General features: G+C 38.9%; 2 protein-coding genes across 4 annotated transcripts in view; one reads left to right on the top strand and one right to left on the bottom strand.

Moving 5' to 3' along the window:
• Positions 1 to 14,171, bottom strand: part of GTPBP6 (GTP binding protein 6 (putative)) — a 336,155-nt gene that overhangs the window by 237,789 nt on the left and 84,195 nt on the right. Inside the window, exon 5 of the mRNA XM_069636625.1 lies at positions 8,389 to 8,459. Within this exon, the coding sequence (XP_069492726.1) occupies positions 8,389 to 8,459 (71 nt within the window). The remainder of the gene's footprint in view (positions 1 to 8,388; positions 8,460 to 14,171) is intronic.
• LOC138526196 (uncharacterized) overlaps positions 1 to 14,171 on the top strand; it is a 797,397-nt gene that overhangs the window by 57,831 nt on the left and 725,395 nt on the right. The gene's annotated exons all lie outside the window — the stretch shown is intronic.

A 14,171-nucleotide genomic window follows, 5' to 3' on the forward strand; every position in this document is an offset into this window, starting at 1 on the left:
TAGATTTGTAATACTTGATTGTAAAACCTCATCTTTTTGTTGCACTTTTTGTAATAATTGTGTAGCTGACATATTTTGAAAGTGGGTTCCTGATTTTAATGTGTGTGCAACTCTGTAACATAGAGTTGCTAGTTCACTTTCAAAGAGTAGGTGGAATATGTATTCCACATTTTGTCTAAATCTGGGATCTTCAGAATACATCCGTAACGAGCGGTATTCTGATGCTGTCATTTGAATAAGTCTATCATCGTACCTTCCTCCTTTCCCAGTAGGAAAGAGTAGAGGAAAAGCACGTGCTTCTATACTTTTTTCCCATTTGCTGATTGGTGATCCTTTTGTTTGTCGCATTTGGTAAATTTCTAGTGCATCTTCTACAGTGTCATTAGAGTGCAATGGATGAATTGTATAATGGTCTAAAGTATTGGATACTGTAGCAGGATCTAGAAGCTCAAATTGACCAGCTTCTGGTGACTCTTGAATTATTTCAGTGGTTTCCTTCACGTTTTCTTCAATATTAATTTCTTTGTAGTATTCATTATTGTCTTTTAGATATTGCAAGGCTTGTCTAACTTTATGTAAATCTACCAGTTGTTGCCAAATTTTGTTGTCTTTTGTAGGTACACCATTTACTAAGATAATTAAAGATAATTAAAGATTGTTCCATTGGACGTTGCACTCCCAGAGTGTGCACATTTTGTTTTAGATCTAATGGTAAATACACTAGTTTTCCACGAATGCCTTTCACCAATTCAGAGGGAGGTAATTTTGCTGTTTTTGGTTGAAGGCATATTATTGCTTGAAAGGGGTGCACTGTTTGAATTATGATGCTCTCATATAAATTGAGTTGTTGTAGAGGTTTTGGTAGTGGGAATAATTCCAAATTATTTGTGATAGCATGTGAAGGAGTTTGGTTGTTGTCAAGTTTTGTAGTGCAGTAACTGCAAAGTATTAAGGGGTCAGTTATTTTGTATTTGTTTTCTGCTATAAGGTAGAGAGCTAATTCAAACCATTTAGAATCTTCATTGTCTTCTATTTTGTATGTTAGGTCTACAGTTTTTGTGTTACTTTTATAAAAAGTTCTGCGGCAACATACACACATGGTTTGGTACTTCAGCAGATGTACTTTTAAATTTCAGTATTTCTTTTTTGTATGTGTGTAGTAGAAGGTTGCCATGCGTAGAATTGTTGCCAATTTGTTTTAAAGCTATTTCATTCTGTAAGTGGCTTTCACTTCCAAAATATTTTTTCTGGATATAGTCGATTTCTTCAAGTAGGTCTTTTGCTGTACCATGTAGAAGAATGTGATTTAAATTAGCTAGTGCTAAAGCAGGACTTTTAGCATAGTACAGTTTATAGACTAGATTTCTTATAGTTGAATGATGTGTTGATATCATTTTGATATGATGGAAGGTGGTTTTGCAAGTAGGTCCTAAAATGCAGGCCAACGAATGTCCTTGTAGTCCTGTGTACTTGCGCACTGGACAGGTATACATATTTTGCAGTAGTATAATTTTGATTTTGTCTTTCACATACTGATTGAGGAATTGGCGTAAAGACTTGAAAGATTTTTTGGGAATGTTACACATTGACGTGCATGGCCATTTGTATACTAGACATTCTGGTTCAGTTGAATGGAGAGGTAATTCTAAGTTTTCTGGGGATATTTTTGTAAGCAGTATTTCTTGTTCCATTATGGTATTATTAACTTTTTCATAACCTCATTCACTGCTATGTATGGCAATTGTATTTGTTTGCTTTTGTTTGTATGCTTATTCATTAAAATATGGTTCTGTGCTTGTAGTGTGACTCCACTCACCTCCACAGATATTTAAGAAGTTATTTTTGTTGACATTTTGTTTATTGAGAAGTCTTTTTTGTAATTTAGTCATTAGTTTTGTTAGTGGCTTCATTTAGTTTAACACTAAAATAAATAACTTTCTTGTGAGAAGGATTGCACTGTCTATCAAAGCTTCTAAGATTAATTTCCTACGGTAGGTTTTAAGGGTTGTGCATGATTTCTCTCCTGTTTTTATACGATTTTGAAGGACTCTGTGGCGGAACATTTTTGCTAAAATACTTTTTTTGGTATGCTTACTTGGCACTATATCAAGATTTATAGGAGCAGTTTTATCAGTGGTGGTAGCTGAATTCTTGTTTTCGTTTTACATTTTGATAGAGGAGGCAAAGTTTCTGTACTTGAAGCTTGTTTTGTTTCGCTAAATGTCTGTATTAGCTGTTTTGTTTGAACTTTTTTTTTACAAATTCTGCTAGAGATGGATGCTTATTTTGGACACTTCTATTTTCATTTGCTCTACTTCTGCGTTGCTTTCTACGGACTTGATTTTTGGTAGGCATTCTTTAGGGCCTGTTGAAAAAAATAAAGAAGGTATGGGTTGGGGTGTTCTGCAATGAATGTGTGCTGTGTGCATGAGTGTCTGAGTATGATGATAAAGATGCATGTGATGGTGTGTGATTGTGCATTGGGCAACTACAACTAGTTGGGATGGGTATTCTTGAATTTATGTGCTACTAAACTGGGGTTCAGATGACAGTAGAAAGTAAGCTAGTGGTGAGGAGAAACACAAATAGTAAATCTAATGGTATACAATTAAATCAGTTGTTTGTTCTATAATATTAAAATTCTAGGGGCTGAGTTATGTCATTCGTGCGCCGAAAAATGGGAATATGTGCGCCATTCTGCCTGTAAATCTCTGTTTAACAAATGGGGATTTGTGGACAGAATGGTGCACAATCTCTGTTTTTACGCGCAGAAATAGCATGAATTAACCCTACAGTGTGTTTGAGTAATAGTACAAATATTATGGTGGTATTGAACTTACTTTTTTTGTGGAATGAGCAGGTTTCTTCTTAGTTGTTGTTTGTACTTCAAATTCTGCTGCTGCTTTTCAGGAGAGTGGTCTTCACTGCAATTGTAAAGGAAACAAATTAGTAATTCTGTTTGTATATAGCACTGATGTTAATTTAGACATTGATGTTTATGTTTTTGTACAAATATTGTTTGATATTATAGTGTGTGCATGCAATTTTGTTTGACTATGTGCACTCTTTATATTTTACTTTAAATATGTTAGTTCAACATGCTTTGCAAATGTGTGTATAAAAACAAATTAAATAGCAGATAGGTTTGGAAGCGACAGTTGATTATAGCAGATGGGAAACATGACAGTAAGTTCATTTTATAGGTTATACAAGCTAAAAGTCAGTTAATCTGTTTATATGAATGTATAAGAATTGTACATGTACTATACAGAAAATATGCATACCTGTAGTTTGTGTTCATGCATATGGATATGCATGCAGCTGCAAGTAGAAATCTTGGAGACGTCTACAGTATTTCCTGTAGAAGGTGCTTTCCAATGATATGACACTTGTACTCAGAGTGATTAACAGTACATATGAAGTGCTTATCTATGATGATGGAGTTAGATGTAGAGGTCTTGGATGTGATTGGTGGATGGTCATGTGACTGCTTAGCTATATCCAATGAGGGAATGGCACAGAGAGTGAAATGGAAATGGTAGAAGGACTGTCCATGTTACGATATGTCCGTGGACATGGCGGTAGTCCGCGGACATCGCGTGTTACATCCGGGGATTTTGGGGTGGGGAGGCATGCAAATAAGAATGAGCATTGCAAGGGATTGGTCAGTAAAGTTTAGTGGGTGTGTTGTGCCAGGAGAGAGTTTGTCAAATACTCTTTTTCCTGAGAGAAGAACAGATAGCTATGGCTGTGTGTTTCAGAAAACAGATTGTTTGGATTTTGGGAGACTCGTGGATACATTGGTTGAAGGTGCATGCAATAAGCTATGGAGTAGCTGTAGATCTTGGATTCCCACATGTGGAAGTGCACTGGCATGGAGTACGTGGAATGAAGTGGTTGGACTTGCTACCTCTCTATGCTACTTTGGATACAGAGCATCATCCATACATAATTGCAATTCATTGCGGAGGGAACAGTTTAGGACATATGTCTGGAATTTCTTTGCAATTTGCAATGAAAGAAGGACTTGGGAAGGTCATGGACATGTTTCCAAATTCTCAAGTAATTTTTTCTTGGATTGCACAGAGACAAATATGGCTGCGTTCTTCTTCATTTGGTCCACAAATGGAGAAAGCAAGGCACAATGTCAATAAGGCTGTTTGTGCCTTTCTAAGAGATGTTGGCATGTCCTCTTTTCACAATGAAAATATGTTTCGTAGCACATACATTTTTCGCAGAGATGGAGTCCATCTTACTTATGCTGGCAATCAGATTTTTCTGAGAAATATACAAAATGCATTGCAAACTTTTTGGGAATTACAGCCATCTATTTTGTAGTAGGTGTTGACCATCTCAAGTTCTTCAAACACAAACAAACACCACCAAAAGGCTCTTTTCAGAGCCACCACCTCCTCCCAGACAAAAGTGCAATGGTTATGATAGGGCAGCACCCCAAAATTTTAGATGTCCGCGAACTGTCCACGGACTTCTAAAAAAATACACAAGGTCCTGCTCCATTTATTATCCACTTCTATTTTTAAACTGTGAAAGGCGGCTCTGAAAAGAGCTTTTTTTTTGTTGATTTTTGTTGTTCTATATTTTTTTTTTTTATTTTTTTTTTTTTTTTTTTTACACACGACACACTAGGAGAGGAGGAAGATGTAGGGTGGGCCTTACTTAGGTAGTGGGCAGGTATTCTCGTGCTCCGAGACCAGAGTCTCAAAAGCACTTCAAAGTCTCCCCCCCTGCAGAGTACTACGTCAGAGTACATACACACAACTGTGACCCTCGAAAGGTAAGTGTCATCAGCATTGTGAATGGCCTGTGAGGCAGCTGGAGGAATATGCTGTCCCACAGGAATGTTCCTTGTGGTGACAGGATCGGAAACGGAGGATGTAGTAGAGGAAGTCAACCTACTACGCTCCTCGTAAGGTACAACCTTGCGAATGGCCCCACCGTGGAACGACCTTAGGTGTCACTTCATAGTAGTTGTACCAAAGCTGTACGAACCAAGCCTCCCGTGACTCAGTACCATTTTGCACTGGTTGCAGGTGACTTTGTTCGCACGTGCCTTAGGTACGTTACCATGAATGGTAAATAACTGCCACACCCAAGACTCACGGCGAATGCTGGTAGTAGGGACTTGCACTACCTCATTCTCGTCATCCTCTTCATCCTCCTCTGCATCCTCACTCCTGTTCCCCTCTTCAGGCCCTTGGGGAGGTGGTGGTGGCGGAGGGGGGGGGTGGGGGTGGTGCTGAGGCAGATTTAGCACCAGGTGACAGTAGTGCAGCCATGGATGCCATCAGATTGCAGAAATAAATCTGGAAAATTGGCAGCAAAAATGCACTGTGTTCTGCAAGATAGCCAGAAACACAATGAGGATGAGCTCTAGGGTGTGGCCTTTTATAGGGGTGATTGTGCACGGTTTGCGGACACCCGTGCTGTCCGCGGACAGATCGAACACCAAAAAAAGGTTCAAAAAGTATTTAGAAAGTCAGAATTACTTTCTGGGACTTGTGCTATGGTGATTTATTATTGAAAAATATTGTGGATTGCCTGAAAAGGTAATTTTAAATTGTTCGGGGACACGAACAGTGTCCGCAGTCAGAACACACGCTCAGCGTGGGCGCGGTCACATGATGACTTCGCGAACATGTCCGTGAAGGGAACCGGTGTCCGCAGGATACCAAATGCACTGAAACTGTTTTGCGCATGCGCGTTGGTGTTCTACGGACACTGTTCAGGTCCTGAAACTAATTAAAAGTGCGACACAAGCGAAACGAACAGTTACGAACAGGCGTTTGTTCTTAGAACAGTTTCAATCCGCTTGCGAACAATACGGACAGGCAAAGCGTCCTCAGAACACCCCCATTTTGATTATTTACAAACATTTCAGGCTATTGCCTGTGTTCTTAGAACAGTTTCAACTCGCCTGCAAACAATACGGACAGGCATAGTGTCCTGAGGACACCCCCATTTTCTTTATTTACGAACATCCCGGAACACTTGATGTGTTCTTAGAACAGTTTCAACCTGCCTACGAACAGCACGTACAGGTCTAGCGTCCTTAGGACACCACCATTTTGTTTATTTATAAACATTTGAGGACACCGCGTGTGTTAGTTTGATTACGGACATCCCAGACACCAAATGTGTTCTTAGAACAGTTTGGACTTGTTTGCGAACATTACGGACAGGCATAATGTTCTTAGAACATCTCCATTTTGGTTAATTGCGGATATCCCGGACATCTTGTGTGTTCTTAGAACAGTTTCAACTTGCTAGCGAACAGTACGGACAGGTATATTTGTTCTTAGGACACCTCCATTTTCGTTTCTTTACAGACATGAAATGATTTAGGACACAATATAATAATTTTACTTTATTATATATGGGTGTTAAATTTATGACAGAGAAAGTGAAGCAGAAACTGAGACAAACAGGAGAATTGGGGGTTTTAAAAGGATTCATATGAGGTGAAGAAGGGATGGAAGTCTCATCAAAACGTTTTTGTTCATGGAGAGGGTTTGGGGATAATTGACTGGGATATGGTGAGGGGCGACAGGTACATGTGGGACAATGGTATCTAGTTTTTTGTTTCAAGTGATTCTCCACAAAGTTTTTTAAATTGTTGACATTTTCCATGAGTAGGTCCATTTTTTCTTCCATGTGCTGGAGAGTCTTATCCAATATTTCTTTTCGTTTACTATTTTCAATGTTTGTATGGTCTGTACAAAACAAAATTTATATGTTACATGTATATAAAATAATATTTATTAATTGGTTTATATAGAAAAGTGTCTACCATTAGGTTCACTATCTTCAGATATTTCCGCACGTGGGAAATGCTCCTCTAGCCACTCCAGAGTACTAGACATTTCTGTGAGAAAAAAAAATTATATCACTTATTTTGTATCTTTGTATCTAATACAGACATTTTAGAAATATATGAGTAAAATGAAGTACACTTACTGCTTCTGGTAAGGTGTGTTCTTACTGGTCTGTAGATCTACAGTTGCTCTTAGTTGTGGAGTTTCTGTGAGGTAATCATGTTGGAAGCCTATCTTTCTTCTTTTGGTATATTCCATTTTAGAACATATTGTATTTAAATGAATGGTTGATGTGTTATATATATGGGTTACACTTCTTATTTATTACTATATATGTGTATGTGTGCTGGTTTGTGAATTTGTGCAGTGCTCATATGTTATGATATAACAATTAAAGATCACCCCCAGACTTTTTGGGTAGTGCTACTGATGTCCGCACATGTCAGCGGACATTAGAAGAGTTTGCGGACCTCAAATTCAGTAGAGGTGGTTCAGTATGTTCCATGTTACATGTACATAAAGTAAGATATATTATTTTTAAGCTGTGCTACTAAAGACCTATGAAATTCAGTAAAAAAAACTTTGTTAAAGGGATGTTATGGTATGTTGCGCTACTAAAAACCTACTATTTGTGATGTCATCTTTGATGTCCTGGGTGTTAGTCTTAGCAGTGCACAGTGGTGGCGCGAGTTATGGTTTTTTAACTTACCATAACTGGCAAATTTCAGGTTTTTTTTGGTTTTACTTGGAACCATAACGTCCCTTTAACAAAGTCTTTTTACTGAATTTCATAGGTTTTTAGTAGCGCAACTTAACCATAACGCCCCTTTAACAAAGTTTTTTTTACTGAATATATATATATATATATATATATATATATAGTGAACAGTTAATGGTATGGAAAAGTAGAAATGAAGTATAGAATAGAAAAAATAGAGTCTAGTCAATAATTTAATTTATGGTACCAAGAAAAATTACTTTGGAAAATGGGAATCCAAAATGGATTCACACAGACATCATGCATGGGCTTTAATCTGTACAACCCACTACAAGGTGAGAGATGAAACTAGGCTGTATTTGGAAGGATAATTAGCGAACTTAGACGTTCATCACACTGCTTCAATGCATATACAGACAGAACTTCCAATACTCCTCTGATGTCACTTCGTGTAAGGGTTTGAAAGCAACTAACCTTATAACGAAGAATGCCCGTCAAAAATATAGAAAAAAAGATTGATGGGAAAGTGTTTTTGCTGCAGAATGGGATAAAGAAGACATATTAACAGTTAGGAACAACATTATGAACAACATATTTTATTTTGGTAAAAACTATATGTTCCCTTTACTGCATGGACAGAACCTTAAAAGAATGTTAAAGATGAACAGCTGGCTTACTACATAATACTATGCAGAGGGAGATTCCCTTTGGATTTAACACAACATTTGAGCTTCTAATGTTCCACTGCCATTTAGGCTTTCTAAAAGAAACACAGCATGCTTTATCTGTTTCAAGTTACTTTAAAGTGTTATCATTCACAATCATTCCTCCCCTTACCTGAGCCCATGATATACCTTGATCCACCACCTTGCTGGTCCAGATTTCCTAGTTCATTTTTCAAGTTTGACCTAGAAATGCACGGCCTCAGAATCAGAAGGAATGTATCAGCAAGTTTCAGATGAAAACAATAAGTTATTTTCAAGAAAACATTGCTTATTTCATATTGGTCATCTTGATTACTCAAGTCTTTATTTTTCGTGTTATTAATAACAACAATTAACATTGATTATCATTCAATGACAGGCAAAAAGCTTCTTAAAAAAGTTTATTAGATGTTCAGCCAACCAACGCGTAAAGCACGAAAAGGGCTGGCCCATTATCCATAAACTGATCATCCCCATACACCCCCATGCCACCTGCAGCAGTCTGATAAGTATACTGGGTGGCTAACATAGATATAAGCTCTGTAAGCTATCTTCACATCGACAGTCATTAATCTGGAGTTATACCAGGGACTGTTGTAGCCCATTTTACCACCATGAAGGCAGAAACACTCGGATAAGGCATAACAAAAAAGTATATTAGAAGCAAGGCCTTAGAAAACACAAACAAAAGGAGGCATTATACAAATGTGAAACCAGTCTCATAAATCCAATACCTTTGTAACGCAACCAGCTGATCGAATAGCCCCCACTTACTTACTCATCATGGGAGGCTTCAACTAACACTTTGCCCAAACACCTTTTACAATGAAATTCACAGAAACACCACTGTGCTCGAACGAAATGACATACAGATCAGTCAGCCAGGCTGGCATACTGAGTTACACGCTCATTCTGCTTGAGATGTATGAGGCGCAACCCAGGGAGCCATGTAGACAAGTGTCGGTTAATGTAACAAAACATTACATTACAAAGGAGATAACTGGTAAAAAAAAAATAATGGCACTTGCAGATGAAGTTAGTTCCATCATAAGGTCCATATGATGGAGGGGGTGGACAAATTAAGATATTATTCAGAAAACCTAGACCAGTGGTCAAGAAAGTGGTAGCTTTGGCTCACGGCAGCTAAGTGCAAATGTTTTCACTTCAGTAACAGAAAACCTAAGGAATGATATTGTAGTTCACTAAAGAAGGGGGCCTATGGGACAATCAGATGGCCAAAAATTGTCAGAAAGGTGTGAAAAGGAGAATGTGTGTAAGGACAGGGAATGATAACCAGCTGAAAACAAAATGAGCTTGAAATATCAGTAAATAGACCGGTTTCTAAGTAATTTAAAATTATGGAAGAGCTCATCTCCAACACAATTACAATCTAGGTAAGGGCTATCAAATGATGAATGGTTTACCCTAAGATGGTGCAAGAAAGAAGCTAAAAATTGAAACATCTGCACACTGTACAAGATGAGGGATACACAAAGGATAACAAAACATTCAGATTCCTAAAGAGAACGACAATATAAAGGCAAGCATTTTTTAATGGAAAAGTACCACAATATGGTACCGAAAGATGAAGGTTCATGAGAACCTTTATAAAGCAAATAATTTTCAGGGAAATGTAGTGAATGTGTGAAACATCCTCCAACCTGAAGGGTTGGAGGCAAATAAGTGAGTGATTTTAAAAAGGCTTGAGATGGACCCACTAGAACAACAGTACCAAGAAAGTAAGAATAGTGGTGGAGACGATGTGTAATATATGTTCGAGAGTAGTAAATAGTATGGACATTCTGGATATGCCTGTACTTTGTTTGCTGTCAAACGATCTTTCTATATCTAAGCCAGGACTTGTACTAAATATTTAAAGAAAGCGCTGGTTAATTAATCCGTTTGTCACAATCGCAAAGTGCATCAGACAGATGTGAATCCAGTTCATTTTCAACTGAAATGGCAATGAATAACACAATATTCTTTTTTTAAACATCGAAGTAATGAACAGAGGCACAAGAGGAACAGCAACAGACTTAAGTGTGTCAAATAGTCCTAAAATGAGCTCTCCAATTGGATCCTGAAGTTGGCCACCTTTCCCAAGGCTGCAGATGAGGACATGGATCCTGTTACTAAGCATCAATTATAGACCTTACGGACCAATTCAAGACACTTCCTACAACTCTGAGAAGACACAACTTCGGTTACAAATGATCAATAATGGGCTTCAGTGCAGGAGATCAAATCTAAACTGCAAGGATACAACTCTGAAATTGGCATATGCAGAAGTAGTACAGTTTTTCTGCACTGATCTTTTAGTCTTCCTTTCCATCTTCCTATCCCTTTATTTTTTTTACACTTTCTTGCTTCTAATCTAGCCATTTCTTTCCATTTGATTTATTTGCTGCATGTTCTCTTTCCTTCTTGCCCGCATTCCAAGTTTATTTCCATACCTTCTGTCTTTCATTCTATTGTTCTTGCTTTCGTCCCTACAGTTAGTGGTCTGGTGCATGTTTGTGCTCACAACCCCTTTGACTGAACAATAGTCTTCACCTGGAACCAGAGTATGATTACAAAGTTTGCCTCACAAGTAGTAGCAGTTTAAGCTGAATACATTTTCTTAGCATTCTTTAGATTGAACTGCCACTTCTGCTGAGGCAATCTAATTTATTCTGAGCTGTGTAAATTAAATCTGAGAAAAGTTTCAGCTGTATACTCTGAAATAACTATGGAACTCTGTGTTTGCAGTGGGGATCACAGACAATGACAGCAGCTTTACACACATGGAGGTTGCTAGATTGTACCGACACTGACTAAAGAGCCATTCCCTGACTGGTCCAGTGGACAGAGAACCAATATTACAAGCACAACTGCACTTGGAGTCCCTGGATACTTGTAGATGGATCGGGACTCACTTCCTATATGCACAGAGACCACTCGCTGGGTGCTCATTTACCAGAAATCAGGGACTGCAGCTTCTTCAGAAGGTTAAGGGAGTATTCTCCATAACCCCCTAACCTACCAAAGCAGCATTATGCCTCCCGTGTCCCTTGTAGATCACCGTGGAAGTTCACCCAAAATTCCTTGCGTCAAAAATAGAGTATCTCGAAACCACCAGGAATTCTCTGTACTCACTTACTCCCTCTACAAATGGAGCAGACAGATGGGGTACACTACAGACAATGCCTTAAAACAGCAAGCATAGCCATGTCTGCATAACCCTTTATATATTAGAGAACGTACAATAATAGGCCCTGTAAAGTTGCAGGAACCTTAGGTTAAAAACGAACCCACCATACAAATGGGGGCATCAGAGGACTGACTCAAGGAGGCAGCTTTGGCAGCTGTGCAGTATTCAAATTAAGGCACTGCAAACAACCTTTGGTCTTCCCAATGCACATGAGCAGCTGAAAATCGATAAAGTAGGGGACACTAACACTGACAGGAGGTGATAAGAGGCAGCATATTGAGTGTTGACACCAGAAGTACCCCAGTTGCTCCATCAGTATATTCTGAGCCTTGGGCTGCCTCGTGGATGGGGCCAGGGGGGAAAAGTGCAAGGAGTTAGGCAGCAGCTGAAAGCTGACCTGACAGTCTGGCAGCCAATACTAGCCTCATCAAAGACCGTAGTAAAAGGATTCTTGTGCCCAGAAAAATCATTGAGAGACACTTGGAAATATAGAAATGCCAAATTCGTCTGTGGAAAGTCGTTTTGTGTAGTAGGACTCCAAATGCAAAAGAAATCAGCACAGCTAAAACGGTTTTTCTGACAGTAAACATCAAATAACATTCTTGGGACAGCTCTTTATGGACTGCAACATTTGGGGATTGACTGGTTTGTGGGCATCCGACTCGGACTCATCTCTATCCCATCAGGTGCTGTCAGTTGCTTAATCATATCCAATTTAGGAAACTAAAGATTTGCTCAACCAATTGGTCTCAAAATCATAGGGTTACAATTGTCAATGCATTTTCAGCTCAGCTTAACTTTGGCAAAAGAATGTATCCGGACTTCGAAAATGTAACCACCTTAAGACTAAAAGTGCATTGAGAACTCTGCTCCCACACTGCTGCCGGGCCTTCAATCAGGTCACTCCTGCCTTGTGCTCGGTTCATTGGTTACTGAAACCAATGTTTAAGAGCATGTGTTCGGTGCACAAATTGGTTCATGGCCACCCTTTATAATCTTTATTGCATTGCTACCATCCTCGTAGGTGTTTGAGATTGATGAATTCCTACACTCGCTCCTGGAATGGCACCTTGTTGTTTAGCTAGTTGACTATTTTTGTCTCCAACTGAATTGGTATATACCTTTTTCATACTGTGTCCCTTCACAATGCCACAATACCTTTTAGTGAATGTTGCGCTTTATAAAAGCTCTGACACAAAAATGCTATACATACATACATATAGAGGGGTGGATCTTGCACGCTTAAGCTTGAATGAAACATGTCATTAGAAACAAACAAGGCTTCTGTCTGTAAGCAACTTCAACAGTGACAAATAAAAAGATAGGTTCTGGGGCCACAAGTCTTTCTGTAAGCATGGTGCAAAAAGATAAGGATCCTAATCCTTCAGTGGGGCAGAACCTCCATGGCAGGCACTGGAGAAAAGAAAAAAAAATAAAGGTTGGTGTTCAATAAAATTCAGAAAACCGTGTAGCACAGAAAGAAATTAGCCAGGTATCATGGCTACACTCCACCTCGTTTACAAGTACTTCTCTCCTGGCTTTCACGATACAGTCTTAACAGGAATGGTTTTCAAGTGGGCTTCCAGATAGGACAGCTAAAACCTTTCACCCATCTTGGTACTTCAGAACAGAAATACTTAAAGTATTCATGAAGTTCATCTATCTGGAGCTTGACTGGCACATTGGCAGGAATCTCCATGCCCTTGCTTATGTTACCAGCAGGTGATGGTTTAGGACAGTGAGAAACAGCCAACACATGAGGGTTTGACTAATCTTTCCACCAATTTATATGATAAACCTTTATATGATAAACCTGTCCCTTCTGCCAATCCGGTTGGATGTACTCAGTATTTTAAGTTTCCCAGGGTTTCAATTATTTCAAAAGGCCCATGATATTGAATTAATAACTTCTTCTCAGAATTAGGGAGCTGACCATCACTTTGTCCCCCACTCAGAGTTCTCAGTTTGGCATCAACAATAGCTGTATCAATGTTGTCCATGGGAGGATAACTCTGTGGCAACGTGCTTGCTTTGGAAGCAAGACGACACGGAGCAACACCGGTTCCATCCCAGGCCCGCGCTTAGAAACCTCTGGGTATTAAGTGCATTATAAATAACCTATCATATCATACCATATCATGGGCTTCTGTAGAAGACTCCAGACAAGTGTACAAACCAGGGACATGTGTTCTTTGCTCTTCTGCACAAACAAAGTGATGTTCAGTGCATTGTCATTTTGTTCCTCATCAACTCGCTCACAGCACGTCCCTTGAATTTTGACCATACACCAGCTCAAACAAAAAACTGGTAGTCTCTTCTGGGTTTTTTTGCATTTTGAGTAATTCCTAGGAAATTAGCTCATCCAATGTTTCCCCCTTCATGCTCGCGCATAGCATGTGAATGTGTTTCAACATTTGATTAAAACTTTCCACCAGTCAGTTTATTTGGGGGTGAGAAATAGAAGACCTTATATTTTCATGTGAGTATTCACCTCATTCATCTGTCCTGACATGAAACTAAACCATTGGTCTGTCAACATTTCTTGTGGACCCATCTCTAGGAAAAGGAGGTGAGCAGCTGTTTACATTTGTTTTTGATAAGCACCAAAGAAGAAAGGCTTAGTTATTCATACCTATTAGCATAATCTAGAAACAAATATATCCATCCCATTGCTGAACGGGTTCTGTCATCAGTGACACCCTCTGTTAAGATAAATGATAAACATG

The sequence above is a fragment of the Ambystoma mexicanum genome, chromosome 7p (genome assembly GCF_040938575.1).
Source record: "Ambystoma mexicanum isolate Mex_15411 chromosome 7p, UKY_AmexF1_1, whole genome shotgun sequence".
Taxonomy (NCBI): domain Eukaryota; kingdom Metazoa; phylum Chordata; class Amphibia; order Caudata; family Ambystomatidae; genus Ambystoma; species Ambystoma mexicanum.